This window comes from Zingiber officinale, chromosome 3B (genome assembly GCF_018446385.1).
Source record: "Zingiber officinale cultivar Zhangliang chromosome 3B, Zo_v1.1, whole genome shotgun sequence".
Taxonomy (NCBI): Eukaryota; Viridiplantae; Streptophyta; class Magnoliopsida; order Zingiberales; family Zingiberaceae; genus Zingiber; species Zingiber officinale.
In genome coordinates, this window is record NC_055991.1 from 29,641,266 (window position 1) to 29,652,516 (window position 11,251).

General features: G+C 39.1%; 2 protein-coding genes across 7 annotated transcripts; both read right to left on the reverse strand.

Annotated features, from left to right (window-relative positions):
* Positions 1 to 2,785: 2,785 nt before the first annotated feature.
* LOC122056280 lies at positions 2,786 to 5,687 on the reverse strand. Of its 6 annotated transcripts, none has more exons than XM_042618160.1 (4): positions 5,266 to 5,673; positions 4,195 to 4,324; positions 3,750 to 3,955; positions 2,786 to 3,662 (listed from the first exon to the last, which is right to left on the reverse strand). In XM_042618160.1, the coding sequence occupies exons 3-4, from the start codon at positions 3,828 to 3,830 to the stop codon at positions 3,219 to 3,221; spliced, it is 525 nt and encodes a 174-aa protein (XP_042474094.1). In that variant the 5' UTR covers positions 3,831 to 3,955; positions 4,195 to 4,324; positions 5,266 to 5,673; the 3' UTR covers positions 2,786 to 3,218. The 6 variants fall into 6 exon arrangements, with proteins under 6 accessions (XP_042474094.1, XP_042474095.1, XP_042474096.1 ...); XM_042618161.1 differs by having other exon boundaries at positions 5,564 to 5,670; XM_042618162.1 differs by lacking the exon at positions 4,195 to 4,324 and having other exon boundaries at positions 5,564 to 5,687.
* A 2,140-nt stretch (positions 5,688 to 7,827) lies between these two features.
* On the reverse strand, positions 7,828 to 8,379 carry LOC122054788 (secreted RxLR effector protein 161-like). The gene has a single exon (XM_042616221.1). It carries the CDS (start codon positions 8,377 to 8,379, stop codon positions 7,828 to 7,830), a length of 552 nt encoding a protein of 183 aa, XP_042472155.1.
* Between the last annotated feature and the right edge of the window lie 2,872 nt (positions 8,380 to 11,251).

The following is an 11,251-nucleotide window of genomic DNA, read 5'->3' on the forward strand; positions in this document are numbered from 1 at the left end:
GGGCAGCCATCAACTTTGTGCCAAAAATCATGTGACACTTAAGCTCTGTCTTCGTCATGGCTGGTGATACATGCAATAAGATATCATTTCTCATAGCCAACATTATTCATGACCGCAAATGATCGAGCACGGACTCTTCCACCTAAAATGTTCTAAAATATAACCGGGTTTAACTTGGAACTACAGTAGTGCCAAATCTCCTAGCTGTATGTGCCAAAATTCCAATACAGAATTCGTTTGTTGTGGTCCTTTTCCTATTTTTTTTCTCTTCCTGTCATCTTTCTTCTGGTCGATGCCAAATGATTTCTTAGTTATGTTTTAGTTATACGTTGAGATCATTTTCACTGCAGTTCATGCCATGCAATCTCACATTCACCACTTGTGTCCAAAAGGGGAAAAACAATGAAAGAAAAGAGAGAGCTCCATATGCATACCTACAGACCCTTGTACTCTACCATTCTACACATTAAAATATATCTCATAAAGAGATGTCATTAGCTGGACTTGGTTAACTATGCAACATTAAAATGTCACTATTCAAATGGGGCATGGTTTTGCAGGATTAGAGACCTGAACACTCTGAAGGGCCACGTTGAATCAGTTGTCAATTAAAAGGGCTTCTTCACATTGGCCGCATACAATAGCATTACACAGTCTAAGACTCTTCGTTCCATTCCATAGAGATGCAAGATACACTGTTGGCCATTAAGGTGACGCAGACACTCAAAGGCTAACTAGAGAGCATCTTCTTTTGTTCTTTATACCTCTTATATACTTCGTCATGTAATTAACCTCTTATGTGTTGTGAGTGACTCCGAAGATAATATAAGGTCAATAGTCAAGATGATGTGATAGTTAAAGTCAAGACAATGTAGCTGTTGAAGTCACCAAGGGGAATAAGGGTATACGTATCCGAACCAATCATCTCCTGTGAGCCACTTCTTATGGGCAGCGTTCCCAACATAAACTCGGTCAACCATAGAGCCAATTGGACTGTAGCTGATCGGATCTAAGGGACTCGATGTCCCACTCAGTACTCTTCAGAGGCAGAGCTCCCAGCATAAACTCGGGCGTAGGGGTGTAAACGAATCGAATCGAGTCGAATATGTAGAAAAATTTAAGGCTCGAATTCGGCTCGAAATAGGTATATTCGAGTTCGAGCTCGATTCGAAGCTCGAAAAATTCAAAATGTTTGGTTCGAGTTCGGTTCGAATTAGGGTTCGGGTTCGAGTTCGGCTCGAAATATTCGAACATGTTCGCGAACTATTCGAATTATTGCTCAAAAAATAAGTTCGAAAGGCTCGAAATTTATTTATTTAATATATATTTATCTTATATTAATAAATATTAAGGCTCGCGAGCAACTCGAATAGTATAATTTGGGCTCGAGTTCGGCTCTAAAAAAAATTCGAACATGTTCGAGTTCGGCTCGAATTCGATAAATTCGAATACGAATCGAATATTTTTCGAGCCGGCTCGAAAAGCTCACGAGCCGGCTCGATTCGTTTGCAGCCCTACTCGGGCGGACCAATAGCCGGCCGAGGCTAAGGGGTCAGTTCCTTCATATAGGCAAGACCCCAACATAAACTCGAGTGAACCAAGAGTTGGTTGAATATATGGGGCTTAGCACCCCACACTTCATGGGCCCATCTCACAACATACAGTCGCTTGGCCCAAAGTTGGTCGGATCTCTAGAGCTTAGTTTCTCACTTCTCCTGGGCATAGCTCTAAGCCTATATCTCCCAACATATATCCGTCTGGCCCCAAAGTCGGTCGGATCTCCTTATATCAGTTTCTCACTTCTCCTGGGCATGACTCCCAGCCTACAACTCTCAACATATACCCACGCGACCCTTAGTCGGTGTGTCGGACGTCCAGGACTAAGTTCCCCACTTTTTACAAGCAAGACTTCTAGCATATACCAGAGCTAGTTGGATCTCTCCTCTAAGAGACAATATTGTTAAGGAATCGTAACAAAATACTTATTCACTAGAGAATATTTCATTATTCTAACATCTACACACAATGGAACCTTTCTCTACTCAGTGGGGGAGGGGTGGGGGGCTGTGGTACATCCTCCTTCACCCGATATATTTTGACACTAGACATTCTTTACCACCTCATTATTACGGAGTTTATGAGAGGTGGGATAAAAAGGGATCCTATCCGTTGGCCAAGTACGTTTTCACTCTCACTAGCTTACATCCACGTATGCACGCTTAGACGCATCCACGTTATTGTTTTTCTATTTATCCTCTTTCATTTTTCTCACCAGGAGTGCTGTTCTGACTTAAGCGTTGGAGTACCTGTGCTAGGGACCCACTCCCTGGTTCTCACTCTAATATTATTGTTGGCTTGCTCTGTGGTGTGCGTAGGTCTGTCCGAGTCATTAAGGCCTTCATCTTCTCACGGTCAACAATGGAGTGACCGATCAACAGCTAGCACATTATCTTTTTCACTTTCGGACAGGATCACATATATTTTGTAATATCTGTAACTTTTTCTTTAATAATTGATTGTAAGTTCTTCTAAGGAAATAGGAAGTTAACATTGTCTGACATATTTTTATGATTTATTCATAAAGACAATGAAACTTGACCAATCATTATCATACATTTCAGATATACTAAGCTATATATTAATCAAACAGTCTAACAAAAACAATCTTTTTACCAGAAAATAACATACTGAAACTAACTAATAGGGATAATATGATCATAACTGTTGATCGTTGAAAGTTGGAAGTGAGCAGTTAAATTTACGAAAATATCGTAGTCTACAATGATGGACCAAGTTCAGGTTTTTTAAATATATTTGGAATGAAAAGACATGTTACATTGTTGGATGACTTTAATTCTAAATGACAAAGGGAAAAGAAATCAAGAGAAAAAAAATATATATATACATATCAAACTTGAAACCCCAAAGAAACATATTGGCTGTATAAATCAATCAATTTTAGCTGCTAATGTAGAAGGCCCTTTGCTCAAAGTCCTCATTCACCATCTGTTTTCAATCAAGAATAATGCAGGAAACAAGAAACAAATTTTTATGTTTGTTTCATGTCTTGTTCAAATTTAGAGCACGAAGAAGCCAAGGGGGACTCTTCACCATTTCTCTGTCCAGGCCAGAAGAGGAATCACCACAATCCTCTTCTTTCTCCTGCTTAATCTGCCTCAACCTGATATCACTCGTATAGTTGGATCTGAGCAGCCAATTTAGGCATTCGGACACGGCGAAACACTTTGATCTTTTTTGTTTCTAGGACCGCAAACTATGCTAAGTGTCAAGTCAATTTCAGCTCCATCATCAGACCATGTTTCTCGGAGCTGTTTGGTGTTCCTGTCTCTGAAAGTGTTCTCTTCAGCTGGTTGATCGAAGCCCATGTCATGCACAGTCGATCGGTCACGAGAGCAGAAACTTAGCTCCCTTGAGAGGAAGCCTCCTGCCCTTGTGCTGCAAGCTGCAGGTTGGTTCACATTACTGACACGAGAAGATTGGGTTATCTCGGAGGTTGAAGCACTGCTCCAGATTCTAGTCTTTGTATCTGCCACTGCTGCTGTAGCTTCAGTACTTGGCAACGAATGGAGTTCTGCTTCCTTTTTCACCAGCTCAATCATCAGCATCTTCTGGACTTGATACAGACGATGGAGCTCACGAACCTACAATCATTCAGCTTGTTTCAGTGAGTTAGCAATAATGTGTTTTTTGTGGTAGAAATGGGATTAAAATGTGGCATTTTGTTTAACCTGCTGCCTGAAAATGTCTTCATGCTTCAACATTGTATTCCTCACAGAATCTCTGCCATGGCATTCAACATGTTTCTTCATTGGAAACCTACGCTGGTCCAAAGCATTTGAATCTGAAGTCTTCACTGCTCCGGTTACTGCAAGACTGTTGCTCCTTTCCAAGGTCGTGAATAGTTTATTTTATGTACGCAGCTTTGAACCCATTCCTGAAAAGAAATAAAACCAAAGATGAATAGGAGATAAAGTCTCAGGCTAAGAAAACCTGATTCCTTAGCCAAAATCTTTAATTAATAGCTTAACAATATAAGTAAAATAACAAGTTACAATTCGCCAGAGAAACAAAACAACTAGCAGGTTTAATTTATGCAAGAGAAATGAAAGAGTTACACTGAAGAGTGGAAGGATAGCATAAGGGAATAGAGGAAAAACCAAGAACAAAACATACTCTTGAATGATTACCAACTCATCATCAGAGTAGAAATTCATTTCTGAGAAAGAATTCTTTATTTCAGAACAAGTAACTCTCTCCTGATAATTTTGAAGAATGATTCTTCTGCCATAGGATGAGATAGTATCTGAAAATTCAAGGGAAGTTTCAGGCAATATCTTTAAAGGGAAAATATCATTTTTTTTTTTTTTGAAGAACATAGAAGTTCTTTCGAGAAACATGCATTATGAAATATTATCCAAGAGGCTAACAAAATAGGTCATAATGGACAAGAGGATATCCTAAAGTTGTCTTAATTGCAAAGAAACGCTAGTGATTCAAGACTATTGAATCAGCAAAAGGTTCCTATCTCAAGAACGTCTGATTTCGAGGGAGAGAAAAAAAAAGAGCAGTTAAGAGAAACATTTGGACTAATTGATGAACTAACTTCGAAAAGAAGAAAGATTTTTCACATTTCAACTTTAGGATCCTTCTTGAATAGAGCCGTCAATTTGGGTTGGGCCCGTCGGGTTGGCCCGCCCCGCCAAATAATTTAAGCGGGTTGGGTTGGAATTTTATCAACCCAAGTCCGCCGTGGGTCGACCCGCCTAGGCCCGCGACCCGCGCGGGTCGGCCCGCTCGGGCTTGGGTTGGCCCGCGGGTTGAAAAGCACATGTAAGCTAAATTTTAGACCAATTTATTATCTTTCTTTGTTATAATTTTGAAATAAAAATAGTACTTTTCATCCAACATAAGTACTTGTTTGTGTTCATTTATATTTAAAATACATGTTTATGTATATATTTAATTATAGAAAACTTTTTCAAAGTAAAATGTTGAAGATATGTAATATTTTTTAATTTTTTTTTAAATTTTTGATAGGCCCGCGGGTTGGCCCGCCAAACCCGCAACCCGCCTTAGAATGGGTTGGGTTGGAAATTTTCCAACCCGCCAAGTTGGCGGGTTGGCCCGCCCCGCCACGGGTTGGCCCGTCTGACAGCTCTATTCTTGAACTCACTATATCCAAGAATCTTCAAATGAACCAAATAAAAAGAAAACAGAACAAATGATGAAAGGTTTTTGTTTCACCTGCAAACTCATCTTCCTTTCTAACATCTTCTCGCTCTTCCATTTATTGCCCTCATAAATAACAAATGAAGAGGCCTTGAACTCTCTCCTAGTGTCATCACAGTGATGATGCCATCATTGACTCAAAACTCCAAAGGAATTGCTCGCATGGATAGCAAAAGGATGATAAAACCAAAGGGGGAAAAGAGAGAGATATCCATAGGGGAGGGTAAAAACTGAGATCACCAAACAATTACAAACCTCACTTAGTCTACATGTAATCATTGAAGAAAATATTACAGGCAGAGAAACTCCTCACCTCTGAGAGGACAATAGATACTAAGTTGGGGAAATGCTCCCTCTTTCCCTTTCTCTCTCTTCATAAATGACCAATCATCTTCACAGTTTCTTATTTTGTGTGCGCTTACAAATTGGAGATACACAATCCATTAATCCTTACCGCTCTGTGTGTTTTTATCTACTAAGTTAGGCATGCCTATCTAATCAAGAACAGCAATTAGAATCCTAGAATTGTCGTTTTAGAGCAGGACCCAGCTATTGAAAAATCTAAAATGGGTGAAAATTTAGACTTCCTTCCTGTTGGATTTGACTTCATCTTCTGATTTAATTATTATAAAGTTGCAGATAAGTTCAAATAGGACAACTAGATTTTAGGTAGGATAGAATAAGAAAACACATGCGCAGAATCAAGGAAGAATGATTTTAGTTAGATGAAGAGGACAAGCTCTCGAATTTAAGACTAGATTCAGTGATTGTTATGGGGATTGCGTGTGTGGGCTTCTTGCTCTGTAAATAAGGATTCTTTGCCTTTTCTGGATCAGGAAAAATTGGAAAACATGTCATCTTGTAGAATAAGGCATGAGATGTTAGCACTGAGTTCCCTTGAAATTGGATTTTTAACCATTGGCAAATCTAATAAAAGAGTAGGACATCAAAGAAGTTTACACGGGATGGGAATTCTGTTGTATAAAATAATTTATTGTCGGAGATTTTTAGAAATTTAAATGAGATGTATGATCTGAGCGGTAATTTTAGGTTGTCAGCAGAGGTTGATTTCTGCAATGTATCGAAGAGCGATTGATCGGACTCAGTCATCGAGCGAGCAAATCTGCTGAGCAACAGGTCGGGCGAGCTGACAGACAAACAAGCCAGTCTGACTGAGGCCTACGACTAACGCAATTTCAACAAGACAGAGAATGAGGGAATGAAGGTGAAGAGAAGCTTGCGTTGTTGTGTCTTCTACTTGTGATCCGGGCCCTGAATTTGCACCCTCTTGTGCACCTACACGTAAGAAAGAGCCATTCTCCATACATTTGTTTACATTCTCAATACATGTGAATCAATATAAATCAATTATCATACCATGAAAGTTTCAATGTGAAACTAAAATCTCATTCACAATGAAACCTCTTTTCTTTTCCACCTCTTCTCCATTTACTTTTATTCAACAAATTCTCCTCTTTGATTCACCATGACATATAGCTTTCACGGTTAATTAGGAGCTCTAACCACCACGAAACTCTTGTTCATTATAATATCACAAATCCTCAAATTTAACTGCAACTTCTCTTGGCTTCAACATGAAAGATTCAACTTTCTACTAAAAGTTGTATTTTTAACCAATACGCAATCCAGCAAAAGAGAGATCTACTGAAGAAAGGGAAAGAACAAGCACCACCACCACCACCTCCTCCATTTAGTTTTTCTTTTCCTCTAGAAAGCAGACGAGGGAGTGCACATCTGCCATCTAATAGCTCTAAACTCGCATAAAGAAATCCAAAGTCTCTGTTCTAAGCTCGCAGCAGCTGGCTTTCATGGTGCTGAATTTAATGAAAGTTCAAGTTGTCCTGCTTTTCTAAAAGAGATATTTACTGAAGAAAGGGAAAGAACAAGCACCACCACCACCATCTCCTCCATTTAGTTTTCTTCTTCCCCAGAAAGTAGACGAGGGTGTGCATATCTGCCATCTATAGAAATCCAAAGTCTCTGTTCTAAGCCCGCAGCTCTGGCTTTAACGGTGGTTAGTTTAATGAAGGTTCAAGTCCTCCAGTTTTCATGAATCTGAAGCCCAGCAGCTCTCTCGTGCCCTCTTCTGCTGCTTAGCTTTGTTGAAAATTGGACCAACAAATAAGTAAATAAATTACTTGTCTTACACTAACAATAACAACACTACAACACCCTTTTTGTGGATCACTCACAATTCTAAGACAAAGAAGAAAAACAAAAAACTTTGACTCACAAATTGATACTTGATTGATGATTGAAATTAAATACAAGGTAGAGTATTTATAGTACTCTTCATATAATCTGGACCGTTCAATTAAATTAAATCCTAGCCATTGAAATTCTAATTCTTATCCATGAAATGAGAAAAACACTCTTGACCACATATTTAATTTTATCTTTTACCAAGTCGTCATCTTTATCTATAAGAAAAATAAATAATTAAATAGCAAATCTTATCTATAACTCTTATCTGGATAAGTTTTATCCTTTATTTGGGTTAGAGTTGATATTTAACACTCCCCCTCAACACCAACCCTTTGTATTATGCCGAGTTGATCACGAAACCTTTTGAATTTGCTGGCGCTCAAAGCCTTTTGTGAACAAATCTGCAACTTGATCATCTGTACTGATTTGTCTCATCTCAATTTCTTCTTGGAGAACTTTTTCTCTGATAGAATGATAGTGCACTTCAACATGTTTAGTTCTTGCATGAAAGATCGGATTTTCCGCCAAACGAATTGGCGATTGATTGTCACAATATATTGGAACTGCATAATCAACTGGTTGATGTAGGTTATTTAATAGTTGAATCAACCATGTGCTTTCTTGAGCTGCCATTGCTGCTGCTCGATACTCAGCTTCAGTGCTTGATAATGATACAGTTGGTTGTCTCTTGCTGCACCAAGAAATTGCTCCAGAACCAAGCTTAAATAAGTAACCAGTTGTTGACCTTCTGGTGTCATGATCTCCTGCATAGTCAGCATCACAGTAACCAACTAACTTACAGTCTCCAATTCTTTTATACACAAGATCATAATCAATTGTGCTCTTCACATATCTTAGTATTCGTCGAACTGCTTCCAAATGAGGCTTCATTGGATTTTGCATGTACCGACTTATTACACTAACTGCATAAGAAATATCAGGTCGAGTTAAGGTTAAGTAGATGAGACTGCCTACCAATTTTTGATACATAGTTGTATCTTCTAAGCTTTTTCCTTCATGTGCACACATTCTGAAATTTGATTCCATAGGTGTTGAGATTGGTTTGCAGTCGAGCATTCCGAACCTTTTCAACAAGTCTTTGGAGTACTTTTGCTGACAAAGGAATATTCCTTTTTGTGTGCGGTCAATCTCTAAACCAAGAAATGCTTGAGTTGTCCAAGTTCTTTCATTTGAAATCGGACTGATAAATTCTCTTTTGTCTGAAGAATTTCTGATCCATCATCACTGGTGATGACTAAGTCATCAACATATACAAGCACGATAGCTAGTTTTCCTTCATTTGATTTGACAAATAGGCTAGAATCTGTAGATGTTACTAAACAACCACTCTGAGTTAGAAATTCAACAATCTTACCATACCATGCCCTAGGTGTTTGTTTCAATCCATAGAGCACTTTCCGCAGTTTACACAAATATTAAGGATGATGTTGGTTCTGAAAACCTATTGGTTGGATCATATGAATTTCTCGATCCAATTCTCCATGAAGAAAAGCATTTTCACATCCATTTGCCACAGATTCCAATCTTTGTTGGTTGCAAGTGCAAGTAGAACTCATACAGTTGTAAGTTTCGCCACCGGACTAAATGTTTCATCATAGTCTAGTCCGTACTACTGAGAGAAGCCACGAGCTACCAATCGTGCCTTATACCTTTCAATTGACCCATCTGGACGACACTTTATTTTGTAAACCCATTTGCACGAAATGGGTTTCACATCTCTTGGTTTTGGTATGAGATCCCAAGTCTGATTTTGTTGCAGTGCATCAATCTCTTGTTTCATGGCTGTCATCCACTCAGAACTTTGTGATGCTTTTTCAAACGTCTCAGGCTCTACTGCTTCTTCAACTATGGCTGCATTTGCATATTTTGGATTTGGCCTTCGTGTTCTTGTTGACCTTCGGAGTTGAGATTGTGGAGTTAATTCTTCCACTTCATTAAGCCTTTCTTCTTCATTTGGATGTTGATATATGTCGGTTTGCCAAGGACTCTGAGCCACTCTTTGCTCTGCATCATTATCATTTGGACCTCCTGATTCATCTGAACCTGATTGAAGTTGAACTATATGCTCCCTCATCTTTTGTTGTACTTTATCTTCAAGGTCTTTAGATTCTGGCAAGACCTCCTTCTCTGTGGTCCACCAAGAAGATGCTTCATCGAACACTACATTTCGTGAAGTGTAACATCTTTTGCTTGTTGGATCGCAGCATTTCCACCCCTTTCTCTGGCTATCGTATCCCACAAAGATGCATCTAATAGCTTTCTTGTCAAACTTGCTTCGTAAGTGATCAGGAACAAATACATAACATATATATCCAAATACTCGAAAGTAGCTAACTGTAGGTTTTTTGTTCCATAACTTCTCAAAGGGTGAAATAAATTCTAACCTTGGTTGAGGAAGTTTATTGATGATAAAAGCTGCAGTCCTCATTGCTTCAGCCCAAAAACGTCCAGGTACATTCTTCTCATGCAGCATACTTCGACAAATTTCTGCAAGATGTCGGTTCCTTCTTTCTGCTACACCATTCTGCTGTGGTGTGTTGGCACAAGTGTATTGATGATATACTCGACTTTCTCTCAAGTATTGAGAGAACTCTCTTGAGCTATATTCTCCTCCATTGTCTGTGCGCAAGCAACATATCTTTTTTCCCAATTCTCCTTCGACTGACTGCTTGAATTCTTTGAACATTGAGAAGGTATCAGATTTTTCTTTCATAAATAAAATCCACACATACCTTGAGAAATCATCAATGAATGTCACCATATACCGCATACCACCAATTGACGACTGCTTAACAGGCCCGAATACATCAGAGTGAACTAACTCCAATGGTTCCTTTGCTTTGAAGTTTGACTCCTGATATGGTAATTGGTGTGCTTTACCATACTGACATCCTGCACATATTGTGTCTGTTCGTATGTCTAGTTGAGGAAGTCCCTTGAGCATCGACTTCTGCATCATCATGTTTAATTTGGAATAGCTAACATGACCTAGCCGCATGTGCCATATAACTGCTGTCTCACTTTTTCTTGTCTTGTCTATATATGCAGACTCTGCTGACATCACGTAGAGCGACTCTAATCGTTGACCCTCCATTGTTGGTGTTTCTGAAATTTTGAGGTTTCGATATACCTTTACATTTTCAGGACCAAATAGAACATAATGACCTGAAGATGTTAATTGGGCCACAGACAGTAAATTCTTCTTCATTCCTGGGACATGATAGACATCTTGAAGAGGCACTTGGTTAGAATTATATCGAGGCGTAATTACCGTCTTACCAACATGTGCTATTGGTAACCTTGAGTTGTCGGCTGTAACCACCATACGAGCTCCTTTGTATTGAGATAAGTTTTACAATTTTTCTTTATCACCCGTCATATGATTTGAGCAGCCTGAATCCACGATCCAATCATTTTTGTAGTCAATCTGTTCTGGCGTTGTTGTGAGAGCCAAGTCTTTTTCCTCCGTAGCCATCAAAGCTTCAGCATCCCAATCATCTTCGCTATTCTCTTTAGAATTGGAAGTAGCCGTGTTGCTTTGAACGAACCTTTTCTTGGACCAACAATCTTTTCCCATGTGGCCCACCTTCTCACAATTGTAGCACTCGCCATAAATTTTTTACGATCACCATAATTCTTCGAGGCTCCCCCTGGATGAGAGCCTCCATTCCCATGATAGATTTTTCCTTTGTCGCCATCCTTTTTAGATCCACCAGTGTGCCGTTTGAAGTTGCCTTTATTTTTGTTGGTGTAG